At 46.0% G+C, this 13,979-nt stretch overlaps 1 protein-coding gene across 1 annotated transcript; it reads right to left on the bottom strand.

The window, feature by feature from the left end:
* Positions 1-1,227: 1,227 nt before the first annotated feature.
* Positions 1,228-4,533, bottom strand: LOC127317246 (uncharacterized). The gene is made up of 3 exons (XM_051347770.2): positions 4,152-4,533; positions 1,843-3,685; positions 1,228-1,741 (listed from the first exon to the last, which is right to left on the bottom strand). The coding sequence occupies exons 1-3, from the start codon at positions 4,458-4,460 to the stop codon at positions 1,503-1,505; spliced, it is 2,391 nt and encodes a 796-aa protein (XP_051203730.1). The 5' UTR covers positions 4,461-4,533; the 3' UTR covers positions 1,228-1,502.
* Between the last annotated feature and the right edge of the window lie 9,446 nt (positions 4,534-13,979).

Here is a 13,979-nt window from a genome sequence, read left to right as displayed (position 1 = left end):
TGGCCATTTTTTGAGGGCTGTCGGCGGCGCCATGGATGGGGAGAGGGTTGCGACTGCGGGGGGAACAAAGTAGCGACGGCTGGAGGGAGAAATGAATCGGCGGGATAGGAGGTAAAATGTGTTGGGAGGGCAGAAATGCGTGGTGGGAGAGGCGCGATGTGGCAGGAGCGGCGCGATTTGGCGGGAGAGGGAGACAAATTTTTCATGTGGCGCTGACGCGTCGGACCCGCGCCTCCTCGCCTCGCTTTTCGTTGTGTCCGGCGAGCCCGAAGCGACCCTGTGTAGCGGGGACGGGCTCGGGGCATCAGACACCGTATTGGGCCGTGCCGAACAAAAAGAGGCTTTGGGACACGCGCCTGGGAACGGTTTTTGTCTGGCACGCCTCAAATCTCTTTGGGGAACGCTTTGGGGACACGGCTGGAGATGCACTTAGCCTAGTTCTAAGTCGAATCCTAAACAATACTACCTCCGTCCCAAGAAATAAGGCGCACGCGTATTCCAAGGCAAACTTTGACCATAAAAATTGAGCAACAAAATTTTGGTTATATTATATGTAATTAGTATCGTTGGATTCGTATTGAAAAACAATTTATAATGATATTAATTTCATACAAACAATCTTTATATATTTAAAGTAATTCTTAGTCAAACGAAAAGCACGTAAAACGAGGGCACATTATTCCTTGAATCGGAGGTACCTGAGGTTGCAACTAAGATTTAACTATTTGCACATGGATGACATCACCTGACCGAGAATTAACTTAATTCTCTATCGCATGAGAATAAGTCACACCCTAAAAAACACTTTCAAATGACGTCATCATTTATAGTTCAGTAAAAAAAATCCATTCGGTAATAACCCAATCATGGAATAAAATACTCCTACTTGTTATATGAATTTAATTGATAAACAGAACAAATTGGCATTAGTTCACGAGGAATTTTGCACGAACTAGTCCTAAGCAAAGAAGACGAACCGGCTGTCGAGGACTCGTTGGACGGGACATCCAAGTAGACTCATATTGGATGGCACCCATCACATGCACAATCAAAGGCCAAAGTCCCCTACGAAAAAAGAGCTACCAAGATGCTAAAGTGCCTCTCTGAGACGAGACAAAGCTAAATTCAGGCAGAAAATCTAGACGGATCACCAAAAATCAAAGGTGAGAGGTCAGGCAACCAAGTAAAGCTAGTGGTGCTTAAATACACAAACTTTGTGATGAACAATTATGCCAACTTCCACCTGGTTTTCCTTCATTCGGAGACTTCTGTTCCAATCACTACAGCCAACGTTTACAAGACCTGCTCCGTGCTCCATGTCCGGCCGCACCAACCATGCTTTCATAAAAACCAGCAAAAGTTGTTTTGAGCACCTAAAACCACTACATTGAAAGGAAATACCTGACTTGCTATGAAAATGTACAACAACATGCATCCTATTTGGGCTATGGGGTATAAGTCTAAGCTACAACCAAAAGACAGTTACAGACTGTGTCAAGATTCTAGCAGGAGGGAGCAGCTTGATCCATCTGATGGCCGGACAGCACCGAGCTGATGGCTAATTTTACAAAATCACACAGGCATTCTTTGCATGTATTGGCTATCACTGAAGGTCTAGGAGGTTTGTGCTTGCAAACTGGTTTAGGGACCGCTACAGCTAGCTCTGGTGAGTGTTCCAATCCGCAGGAAGCCAGGACTGTATGTGTTGTTGCTCTAGCGGCTTCCTTGAATCTCTCAGAACCTGAATCACAATCAAGTTTGTTAGAGATCAAATATGTAACAAAATTGCAAGGAGGTTTTGTGTCTAACAAATTGAAATTAAACTGGAAGGAAAATACATACCATATGTTTTGTCTATCTTGAGTAGCTTCAACTCACGCAAAGCCAAGGATGAGATTTCACCTTTTGCAATTTTAGAGCGCTTCCTAAGTTTTTTGGATCCTTGATCGTCAGATGTTTCAAAACGAAGTTTTCTCTTGGACCCGTGACGGTCTGATCCAGAAGTTTTCCTAACTTCCACTGTTGCTGCTGCAGTACCAGTTTCACTGGATGTTGTAACCTGAACGGCTGGGGGTTCCACGGGGTTTACCGTCGTACCAGATTGGCTCCCTGCGCTCGACAAAAACTGTAGCGGAGAGGTTACCATGGACCTACCAAACGATAGAGTGTTTGAAGATGGACGCAGCACATCGATTCTGGGTTCCCCTGACCAGCGCGAACCACAAGAAGATCCTACGGTTGGATCACTGTGTTGTATGTGGCTTGATGAGGCAGATTTGCTGGCACACGAAGACTCTGTCTGCTCTACACGCTGACTGTGGCTTGATGAGGTAACTTTACCATTTGTACTTTCCTCATTTACCATTCTATTTCTACCCTGGAACGGACCATTTCTTTCAAGGACTAATGCATGGCAACTCCCAAGCATATTGCGGTGTCCTTCAAGGTCCTTCTTGGGCAGTGTACTATCCTTTTTTGCGCTACGGTCATATTTCATAGTGTTTCTCTGAGCTACCAAAGTAGATAGGCTCTGGTTGTTCTGTCCTAAGATTGTGTCGATCGGGCTGAATGATGTTGATCGATTCCCCATAGAGAATCGTGGAGTGCAGTCTTGGGAGGAAGGCGTGTTACATTTCTTCCTTCCACCAGCAGATTTTGCCATTTCCAACATTTTCCATGCCTTACTGACATGACGGGTTTCCTTGGGTGCAATCTTGTTAGCATAGCCAGATATGGTAGGGGTTTCCTTCGTGGAAGGCATCCTGGACTGCTTATGCTCATTAACAGAAGAAGTAGCGGCGCTATTCTCCCTTCTATTGTTGCGTAGATGTGTTGCAAATCCCACAGAACCTTCACGGAGACCAGACCAGTTCTCACGCAGTTCTGTTATTCGTCTAGTAAGATTGCGAGAATTCCGCAATGTTCTAGCTCTCTCGATTCCAAAGCGGGCATGAGCATGCAAGAATGTGCGACCACTGCCTCGCTTTTGAGGAGATCCCAGACAAATAGATTCATCTGAAGAAGTACCCTCCGATGTTCTATCAGACCTAGCGCTCCGCAGATTAGCCCTGCGGACGGAATTTGCTTCATAATCCTCATCCACAATATCGTAAATAGAAGGAACTGGGCCACTGCTCTGCACGTTTGTCCCGTGCACTGGACTTGTTCCGTAATCTTCATCCACATCATCATAAATAGAAGGAACTTGGAAAGGCCCACTGCTCCGCGCATCTGCCGGCCGCGCCAAATTTGATCCATAGTATCCATCGCTGTTACCATAAATAGAAGGAACCGGGACAGGCCCACTGCTCCGCACATTTGTCGGACGAACTGAACTCCGAGAGTAACCCTCATCCACGATATCAGAAAGGGAAGGGTCCGTAACTGGCTCCGCACTCGGGACCTCAATGGTGATTTCAAGCTCACTCTCATCACTAGACCCGCTGCCGTCATCGATCTGGCACCTCGAGTGCTCCTCCTTGGAGGTCGCACAGTCCTTGCAGAACCAGTCATCCTCCGGCACAGTAGTCCCCAGCCCGACGCAGTAGGTGTGTGCGGCCACGTCGCACAGCTCGCAGAGCAGCAGCAGATCCTCGTCGTTGGTGCAGCTACACACGCTGCAGGTGCTGTTTGCGGAAGGATCGGCGCCCACCACGCTACTCTCGTTGCCTAGAGGATGCCACACCTGTTCAACCAAAACAGAGTGTCAGTTGTTCGGGGAATTCACAGGGTCCTAACATAGATAGAACATAAATGCTGCAGTTTAGCGAATACTGGTAGAGGAACTAATGAACTGCTGACATTGCAGTCCAAGAAATGAAACCTTTACAAGGTTTTGCTGATGTCGCTTGAGGAAAAAAAAAAAGAACAGTTCCCTGATTTTTTTTCATCATGAATCTCAATAAAAATGTAAACTGTACATTACGGAGCCTGAAATTGCAATCTAGTAGGAAGTGTGCAGTTACTACATATTTACAACAGACAAACGCCATAATAACAGTTTCGGTAGCAGAGCTTATCCACAGGGTGAGGGCGGCGAGGGACGACGATTGTAATGTTGGGTACTGATTAATTAATATTGTCGCCAGGGACAAGAAGAGAAATTCAGAGAGCAGAAGCAGCGCGCGGTTCCGAGTCGGGAGCTATACTACCTGGATGCGCTGGGCGACGGTGACGACGCGCTCGTCGGGGAGGCGGCCGGGGACGGGCGGGCGGCGGATGGTGCGGAAGCGGGCCTTGCAGTAGGGGCAGCGCGACTCGACGCGCGCCCAGGCCATGATGCAGACGAAGCAGAAGTGGTGCGCGCAGCAGTCGAGCTCGCCCCGGATCGCCCGCCGCGAGTCCGTCAGGCAGATGCCGCACGGCACGCCCTCGGCGGCCTCGGCGTCGTCGTCCATCCTGGCCTTTCCCTTGGACGCCGACGATGGGGGCGCGCAGCCGTCGCCGGCGGAGGAGGACATGACCAGTGCCGGCGAGGGCGAGGGCGAGGGCGAGGGCGAGGGCGGTCGGTACGACGGGAGGCGCCGCGCTGGGGTCGGGTTGGGTTTCGCCGGTCGGAGCTTCCTTGGGTTGGGTGGCCTAGGAGTCTAATGGTGGTGCCCAGGAGTATGGGCTTTTTGAGGCCGAATTGGTATGGTGTTCGAGACAGATTCGGATTGAGCTTACCGAGGTGGGCCTTCCTTGCCCTAACGTGGCCTTGGTTCTTGAAGTTCTATCTAATGAAAAGAATCCCCTCAAAAAAAATCTAATGAAAAAATGTATAGAAATCAAGCCATGAGTGTTGGTTAGTGCATCGGTAAACTTCGTATTTTTTAGCTTGTTTTCCATTTAGGGGGAAAGGGGAGGTTTGGATCATCGCTTGAATCGTGTATGAGCTTCTAGATGACATTGCCAGTACTTTACCTTGTTGATGGCAGTGGCGACTCCGAGACTCATGCTTTGAGAGAATTGAGAATCTTGGGTTGGTTGAGAATGCGATCGACAAATGCGAGGGTTTACACTATGGACAATGGTTCATCCGGCAACAGGCAGAAGAGTCAGCGACTGCGGAGGCGATGTGTAACACCCCTGTTTTGCTAAACCTAGATTAGAGTTTGTTTGTGCATCATGGCATGAGCATTATTTTTCCTAAGAAAAATGCATAAATGATTAATTTTGGAAAACCCTAATGTAATGTAAATCTCCCTCTCATTTCAAATGCTCAATGCATTTCAAACTTCCAAATTCAAACTACATGGAACCTCTCTTAAGAAGTCCATGGATGTTTTGAAAAGTTTAGAAAATTTGAATCAAAACAATGCAAAAGAGTTTGAAAAACAAATTTCAGAAAAAGATGAAGAAGAAAACTCACCTCTTTTGGGCGCAGCCCATCTTCCCTTTTCCCCTCTCTTCTCTCAAGCGCAGCCCAGGTGGTCCAGCAGTAGCCCAACACAGCCCATCTGCAGCCCAACTCAATTTCCCCAGTCATCTTCAACCTCACGTTCGGGAAGCAGCTGCGTGTCGCTGCGGATGTCGTCGTCGTGCGCCAAGATCGTCGCCGCCGCCCCTGGACGTCTACAAGTACCTGGAGCCGCCGCCGCAGGAACCCTAGCCCCCCAATTCGTCCTCTCCCTCACTCGCTCGCGAGTTTCCCCGAAACCCTAGCCGCAGACGCCGGCCGCTCTCGTCGTTTCCGACCTCCCCGAGCTCCGGCGAGTAGCCCATCAGCTTCGCCTAGCCGAGCTGAGTCTCCTTGTCGACGGGCGCTTCCCGGGAAGGTCCGAGGCGACCGAATCGTGCCGTCCCCTCCGACTCTGGCCGTCGAAGCCCGCCGCCGTTCCCGAGCTCCTCCGGCCTCGCCGTCACCACCTGCGTGCTCCTGGTGAGCTTCTGGTTCTCCTAGAACTCGCCCCTTCCTTCCTCTCGCTCTGGTTCATTGTCCCGTCGTGGACCACCGTGCGCTGCCGTCAGACACCGTCGCGGGCGTCGCTCCGGTGACCAAATGCCAGCGGCGCCGCCACCAAACATCTCCACACGGCCGTCCGCGTCAAATTAGCCCCATAGCGCTGCCAGAGAGTTGTTGTTCCGTCGTGTCTGTTCGCGACCAGAGAGAGTTGCTGTTTGAAGCTACGTTCAGTTCTGAAGCGCTACAGGGAGGAAGATAGCATCGGCCCTTTCAGTTTTGATAAAACAACTCCGTCCAAGTGGCTGGAACTAATTCTACTTAGAGGTTGTTTGGTATCCATCATTTGAGCCTGAAATTCTGGAAATCATTTTAAAATTTCATAGGTGGGCTGTTTGGTTGTCATAGAATTGGGCCATCATTTCATTTAGGAAATCCAGCAAAATGATGCCATGTGTAATCACAATTCCGAGCTGAAACCTGTCATTCACAATTCCTGTGGCAACCAAACAAATTCAATATTAAATTCTACTGTCATTTACAATTCCTGTGGCAACCAAACAAGTGTCCATTTCTGGAATTACAATGTAAATGGTATTCATTTTAAAATGCTACAAATGAAATGAAAACCTGGCTTCCAAACGACTTCTTAGTGGTGGCCATGTTTAATCCATATACATACACGTCTCCGTACTGGAGTTGCACTGAATCTTCTATTCCTGCAAAGAGAACCAATCTGAAACCGGTACACAATAGTCTTAGTACTTGCATACTTATCGTCCATTGAAAATCCTTCTCATGTTGTGCATATAGCTGCCAACCTGAACCAACCATTTCAATTCGAATTTCAACAGCAGACAGAAAGATGAGAACGCTAGCGCTGTTAGTTATAGCTCAGTCTCTACATACTGCTTTCTACGAGAAGAGTTAGACCCAGGAAACCATGAAGTTTGGTTTTGCTTTGAACTAGTTTATCTACTCATGTTTTCAGTTTAAAATCTAAAGTTTCTAACATCTAAACTGTGAGAACTTTTGAAAGAGTTCAAAAGACTAATTTCGTATTCCGCAGTTTTTCGTTTTCAGAAAATACCGGCACTTGTGGAATTCATAGCTAATTAATTTTAAATCAGAAAAATATGTATAATATATCAATTTTTTTAGAAAAATGAGATCTACAACTTGGTTACAAAATCATGCATTGTTAAACAACTTTAACCCTAGTTGTTTTAGAGGAACTAAAATCAACACCTCTGAGGTTCTCGGAACTACTAACCCTAGTTCGTCGAAACCCAGTTAAATTGATTATCATATCCTAGGTCTTATTTCAATACCTTTAATATGTCATATCATCATTCTTGTTTGCGCATTGCATTATGCCATGTGTTGATTGTTGTTCTACCTTTCCGGTATTTGCTTCTTCGCGATCGATAGAGCAAGTGCCCGAGATGATGAAGATCGACAACGACGCAGATCAATCGTCAAGTACAAGATCATCGAAGATCCATATTGGTTTTTCAGGGACAAAGGCAAGCCCTAGCCTGGTTCACATTATGGTTTCGAAATGCTTTTACTTCTGGTTCCTACATATCGCATTCGTTTCCAATATGTTTTATCGGCAGGTATAGTTATCCTATGTGTGTTGCATTTACCATCCTTGTAGCCTAAATACTATGATCCACTGCTCCCAGCAAGACTAGGTTTGAGCTCGTGTGCATCGCTAGAGCCATTGTATCGAATATGCTTAGCCATGCTTAGTTAACGAATTCTGATCCATCCGGTTGATGAATCAGAGCTGCGATTGAACCTAGTATGGCAGGATGACGTGGTAAGATCAGTGATGATAATAAACTTGTTAAAGACTTGGATGGGCCGCCACATGGGGATGTGGTGATTTGATTCGTTCTCGCCGATACTAGGACCTGAGTTCTCGCCTTCGGAACCAAGACTGAGCGTACAGCCACACGGGGCCCATGGGAACCCCTTGGCCCGAACTTGTCTAGCTTACCCATGAGTCAATTAGTTTGCGAGTTCCATTTGGCATTCTGCATGGCGAAGGCGTGGAAAAGGTTTTCAAAGGTGCATCATACAGGGATGTGGCTAGGGTGAAGGATGCTGGAGGCATTGAACTGGATCCCCTGCACACAATGACCGGGACCGCCTCGGAGAATGGCTACCTACGATGACGGAGCTCCCCAGTTAGATTGACTCATGGAATAGGCGAAGCAAGGGAAAGGTTTTGGTCGACCACCCTCTGCCGGCACACCAAGGAAGTGTGTTAATCATGTGGCGTTAAGAGTCGGTCGGCGCGTGTGGGTAAAGTTGTACACCCCTGCAGGGTAAATCTTTTCGAAAAGCCGTGTCCACGGTTATGGACGACTTGGTGATGGATTATGTGATCATAGACAACATGAACCTAATCGTAAAATTTGGAATCAATGTGTGATAAGGATCCCTCCTCAGGTTATTGAGGGGGTGCTCCTAGTGAATAGGTTCAGCATATGATGAAGATTCGGTGGATTCAACATGATGATCAGTAGAGCTAGTGATATCGCTCTCTTATCCCCTTTTTAAAATGATCTGAGTAGACGAGCTTCTGCTCCCTCTTGTTTTACAAAGGAAAACTGGCTTTCTGCAAAATAAGCTCCACATAAAACCTCGCATACCAGCTTTGCTAAAAGGTTGTACTAAGTCTTGCTGAGTCCCTGTACTCAGCTTTGCATGCTTTGTTTCAGACGAAGACTCTCCAACAGATGAAGGTTTCTAGGTCGACATCGACGAGTAGCTTGGGATTCCCAGGTGGCAGCCTGGAATCTATGGGCTGGGACGTCGCCGTTATGCTCCTGGCCTCTTAGGCCTTTTGCTATCTTGCTATTTAGAATAGCATAACTTCGCTTCCGTTGGTTGATGAAATGTCAGGTCAGTGACCTCTGCTTGTAATACTTTGGTTCTTTGCTCAGTTATGAGCTTGTATTACTCTTTGAGTCGTAGAGTCACTGTTGTGTTACCGATTCTCACCCTGTAGGCCCTAGAGATCTAGGTTAGGCTTATGCCAGATGGAGATCTGGGTTTGTCTAGCCTACGACCCCCGGGGTCGCCACACGATGGCACCACGAAGACGAAGGGAAAATAGAGCGAGGAAGAATCGGTATAGATCCAGCACATGCCAAGTAAACGCACCTGAAAACTCAGTGCCTAGTCAACATCACGAGGAAAAAAAACACTACAAGAAACATTTACCCATTTTTGTTAATTTGGGGGTTAAAGTCGTACCAAATTCGAGTTCGGTGAGAGGAGGGTTATGTATCCATTACAGTGGATTTGATGGTGATTTCTATAAAAAAAATTGAATTATAATCTCTCACGGCCCAAGATGAGGCCAAGGAGTCCAGACGATGATTTCAGTAGAGTGATTTATTTTTTTAGATGAGTAGTGATTGTCTTACTAGTTGCAATTATTCAATAATGTCATATTTCACTAAAAACTTCGAGGTTTGTGTCAATTGGATCTAACCTTTACTACTATGAAATCGGGCATCTCAAATCACAAAACCGATGCTATAACATTTCCGTGACGAGTTCTCTTACGGTCTGATTTTCTATATGGGGAGAGCTAATATGGATGAATTTTTTCATGACTTTGCCCTAGACTAAAGGGATACAAGTACGCTACACTAGCGCAAATAAAAAAATCTATTGCGTAAACTAGGATTGTTGTAGTCATAGATCACAGGATTAACACAAAACACGCAGTTGCGGAATTTGATGAAGCGTGCCGGGGTAGTGTAGCGGTTCTACATCCTCGCCCCCACAAAGAGCTCATCTCGTGCAACTCGTCCAAGTGCCACAAATTCAGCACACTTCAGGGTATCGACACGTGCGGAGTAGAACCGTTGGACTGTTAGGTTTGGGTGTGCAAATGGGGAGTGAGGGGTGTGGCAGCTAGGCGGAGTGGTTAAACCATAATCAAATCGTCTCACCCTCTCTTATATAGGCTACCCTGATGGGATTCTACATTATGGGCCCATTAGTACCCTATGCCTCATCTAATACGGAGGCTTCCAACCTCTTATGAGTGTGATTCTTTAGCAAGATGTGAGACAAGTACTTTCATGTGGCCAATAGTTGGTAGAGGCTCCTAGCAAGACGTGCTAAATACTAAACGCGCATACAAATTATATCAGACAAACTATCACGATGTTCAGGTAATGCACGACATTCTCTTTGCCTCACGATATTAGGCCCAACGTAAAGCTAATCAGTCTTCCTCGATCCCATGATTCGGAATCCCTTTCTTTGTTAAATCTTAAAGTTTATGTAACACGAATGCACAATCGTGTATTTCTAGATCGAATCACTCGAAGATCCTAGAGATATCTCTCATGTAGAGAGGGAAAAATCCTACCTTGACTGACCATGTCTTGCAACATGCTTCAGAATAAACCTTAATGCTACCGTTATAACTACCCTATTACAATTTACTGTCTCGTAACTCCTAAGTACGTCGATTCACATATTGATATATCGAGTACATGTGACAATCTCAGGTCTAGGGACAAAACTTATGCATGGTGTAGAGAGAAACAATAACCATTTTAGTTGTGTCTCGTGTTGGTTAGGTCTAACCCATTGTTCATGACATATGTCCACATTATTGTTTGACATCTCCAGACCATAACTATATACATCAATTAATCCATGTGCTAATTTAATATTCACGTGTGCCCTCACACGACTCCAACTACTGACAACTTCAGAAAATAATACAAGTAAATAGCTTCACAAAAAATCACGTATTTGCCAATCGATAAAAGTTACCTGATATGGATATTTAAGGATAATACAATAACTCATGGATATAATAAAATAATAATTTCTATGACTGCCTCTAGGAAATGTTTCTTACACTAACATTCAAACCACAGTAGCAGGCCAAAATACGTCCATTCTAACATTTTGGTAGTGCATGATCAATTTCATATAAATATTTAAGTATTACTTGTATATTTTTTTTTTAGCCAGAACACTTAGCTCGAGTCTCTCCATGAAGGTGGCAAGGTGAAACCATAGTTGTCATCGCCTTCTTCTCCTTCCCTCGTTGCCCACCTTGCCGCTGTCGGAGGAAGCCGATCGGCAAAACCTGTTTGGCGGATGGTGGTGGTGGGCTTGTGTCATTGCACCACCAAAGCCCTCATGGCTCTCGTGTTAAGATGGATCATGATGATGCAGACATCAGCATAAATAGGAAGTCGGGATGGCATCCCCGGATATTCTCGACAGTGGTTTTGCCTTTTCTGGCTGCAAGGGTATCACGGTAACAGGCTCGGCGGCGACGGTCGATGGTAGAGGCTCCTGATTTGATGATTCGTGACAACAGTTGGTTCCCATCTCTAGATAGAGGTAGTGATTGTACATCTCCCTCATCCCTGGTAGGAGACGGCTTGAGGCCTCACGTGGCAGGCTTGATCCTTTGGATGTAGGCTGCATCGGAGGTGTTCGTGTTCACCTTCATGCCCCAGTAAGTTACATGTACTGTAAGAATATTATTTTTTGATAAGAAGAATATATTAATATTAAGAATATACCAGCTACAACTGGTCTCTGCACCAACACGATACCAAGAGCTATCCGCCGCACGGCCAAGCTATTAAGAAAAGCGATCAACATAACATTGTATGAACCATCTATGAAGACAATAGAGAGTAATAGAAGAGATACCTGACAACTACGCCTTCAAGAAGTAAACTCCGCACGACATTGACATTGCTAGATCCGACCATTGAGCCTAGATCATGGGTTTTCACCCCTAAGAGAAGTCCAAGAAAACTCCAAGTTAACAAGGGAACTTCGCATAATCACTGTCATTAACATGTTCACTTAAAGAGTGTCACCTAACCAGTGACGCGGTGTGATGTCACCACCTGTTGGTCTAGCATGCACGAGAAATGCTACACTTACGGGATTCCTCTTACGTGATTCCATTACAGGATGATATATCAGTTCCCATAATTTGCTGCAAATCAGTTAGCCCCCATATTTCAGCGATGTGATGTCCCCACCCCTCTCCACGTCTACCCGTAAGCATAATGACGTAAGATTATCCCGTAGATATAGTGTTTTTGAGCATGCACAAGCACACAAGCACTTTCTTTAATGCGACCACGCAGGCAGATGGCAACAAAACTTCAAGTTTCTCTACTTTGGTTGGGACTCAAAATGTATAGTGATGTAATAAGGAGTGAGCATTTGGTGCACATGAGCACCAGTGCTCTTAGTTTTTTAAATATTAAAAAATTTATGTATCTATATTTCAAAAAATCATCACATTTATTCTATGAATACACATATACGTTCCGAATACTCGTGAGAAGTTTCGCTAGAAGTTGCATTGTATTTTGAGCTACAGGAAAAAAACAAATTTGTGGGTACGTATAGGGACGTATATTTGTCAGAAATTTATCTTTTTTGTATAGCTTAATATATAATATATTTTTCTCCAATTTTTTTACTGTATCTTCAGAATGTTTACATGTATGTAGGTATTTAATTTCAATTTTTTTGAAATTCATATAATATGATTTAATAGCACCAGGAGCACTGGTGCTCATGTGCTAAAGACACTTTTCGTGTAATAAGGAAGATTTATTTTTACAAAGATAACTCGAGGTTTATATTAAACTTTCAAAGAAGAAAAAAACTAGTCTTTCTTCCATCATCTTCAATCAGCATGCCAAATATAGTTTTGCGTCCCGGCTCCACCGAAATATTTGTCAGGCACAACGGGGTAAATGTAACTTTTTTTAGACCTCATAGTTTCTCAACTAATCTACTCACATGATGCCCACGTGAATATGAGTGGTGAACACTCGAGTAGAGAATAGCTAGATCGCTGATGCCCGCGTGATGACGTGAAGATGAGTTTGTCAAAACCCTCGAGTTTACCAACCTTCACAATGAAGAAAAGGGTGCGTCTTTTGTGGCTGTGAATCCACGCTAGCTGCATGAAAAATATTTATTGGGCCATTATTCCATTACACATGTGTACGTATTCAACAAGTTACTACAAGTGATAAACTTATAACAAAAAAAACGGGAATAAATGATTTTTTGCTTCAGCGTGCTCTGCCTTCAAACTTTGACCTTTGGAGATCACCATCTGACTCTAGCCCAACCTCATGCCGCTCTCGCGCAGCCGCTAGGATCCCCACCGCCATCGGCCGTAGTACATGGGAGCAACCTCCAGCGCCACTTGACTTCGAGATGAGAAAGTCATGTCGTTGTTGTCGCTGTTGTAAGCTGTGGTGGATGCGGGGCCTGTCCCCAAATGGTGGGCGGGGATCCTCTAGCCGCGTGATGCAGTGGAAACGGATGCCAAGGTGGCAGGCCATGGTACATGGCAGTGCGGTGCGCTCTGCTGGTCGCGGCGGCGCGAGGTGCAGTGGAGACTAGGGTTCTTGCGGAGGAGAAGGCGATGTGGGGCGGCACTAAGGGTGAGCATATCGGGCGAGGCTGATCCTCAGTGATGTCATCTGAAGTGTGGCTGCCATGGCGTGCGGCGGCTGCTGCGGGGCCATCCTGGATCCAATCTAGGCAGTTGGGTCGTGACGACCACCGCCCGCATCAGCCAGATGGTTTGTTGTCCCCGGTGGCGGCGACTCGGGCCTATCGGGTCCGATCTACGTTAGTTCCAGCAAGGGTCGACGGCGGTCTAGTTTGTCTTCTCCTCTGCCGGCTGGTAGGGTCGGCTATCGTCACAGCTTGAATAAAGGTGGTTGGCCATGCCGGTCTTCGAGTTCCAAATCGTTGACCATCTTCGTGTCGGCCTTCTTGTTCTGGGCGCCGACGAGTACTTGTCTTCCTCTCGAAGATCTCCACTGATTGGCACATGTGGTCACTAGATATCTAGATCGAAATTGCTCGGCCGTGCGCGCCCTTATCTTCAGCCAGCAGGCCATCATGAGGGTGTGGCGTGGCGTGAAACTCCGCTTTATGGTCGGTGCCATGGAACATTTATAAATATAGGTTTCCATGGTATTGACAGTGAAGAAAGCCATGGTGACTGCGATCGAAGGCTTGTAATTGATGGGAGCTGTTTTGGTTG

This window comes from Lolium perenne, chromosome 7 (assembly GCF_019359855.2).
Source record: "Lolium perenne isolate Kyuss_39 chromosome 7, Kyuss_2.0, whole genome shotgun sequence".
Classification (NCBI taxonomy): Eukaryota; Viridiplantae; Streptophyta; class Magnoliopsida; order Poales; family Poaceae; genus Lolium; species Lolium perenne.
Note: the sequence above shows the minus strand (reverse complement) of the source record. Positions and strands in the feature narration are given on the sequence as shown.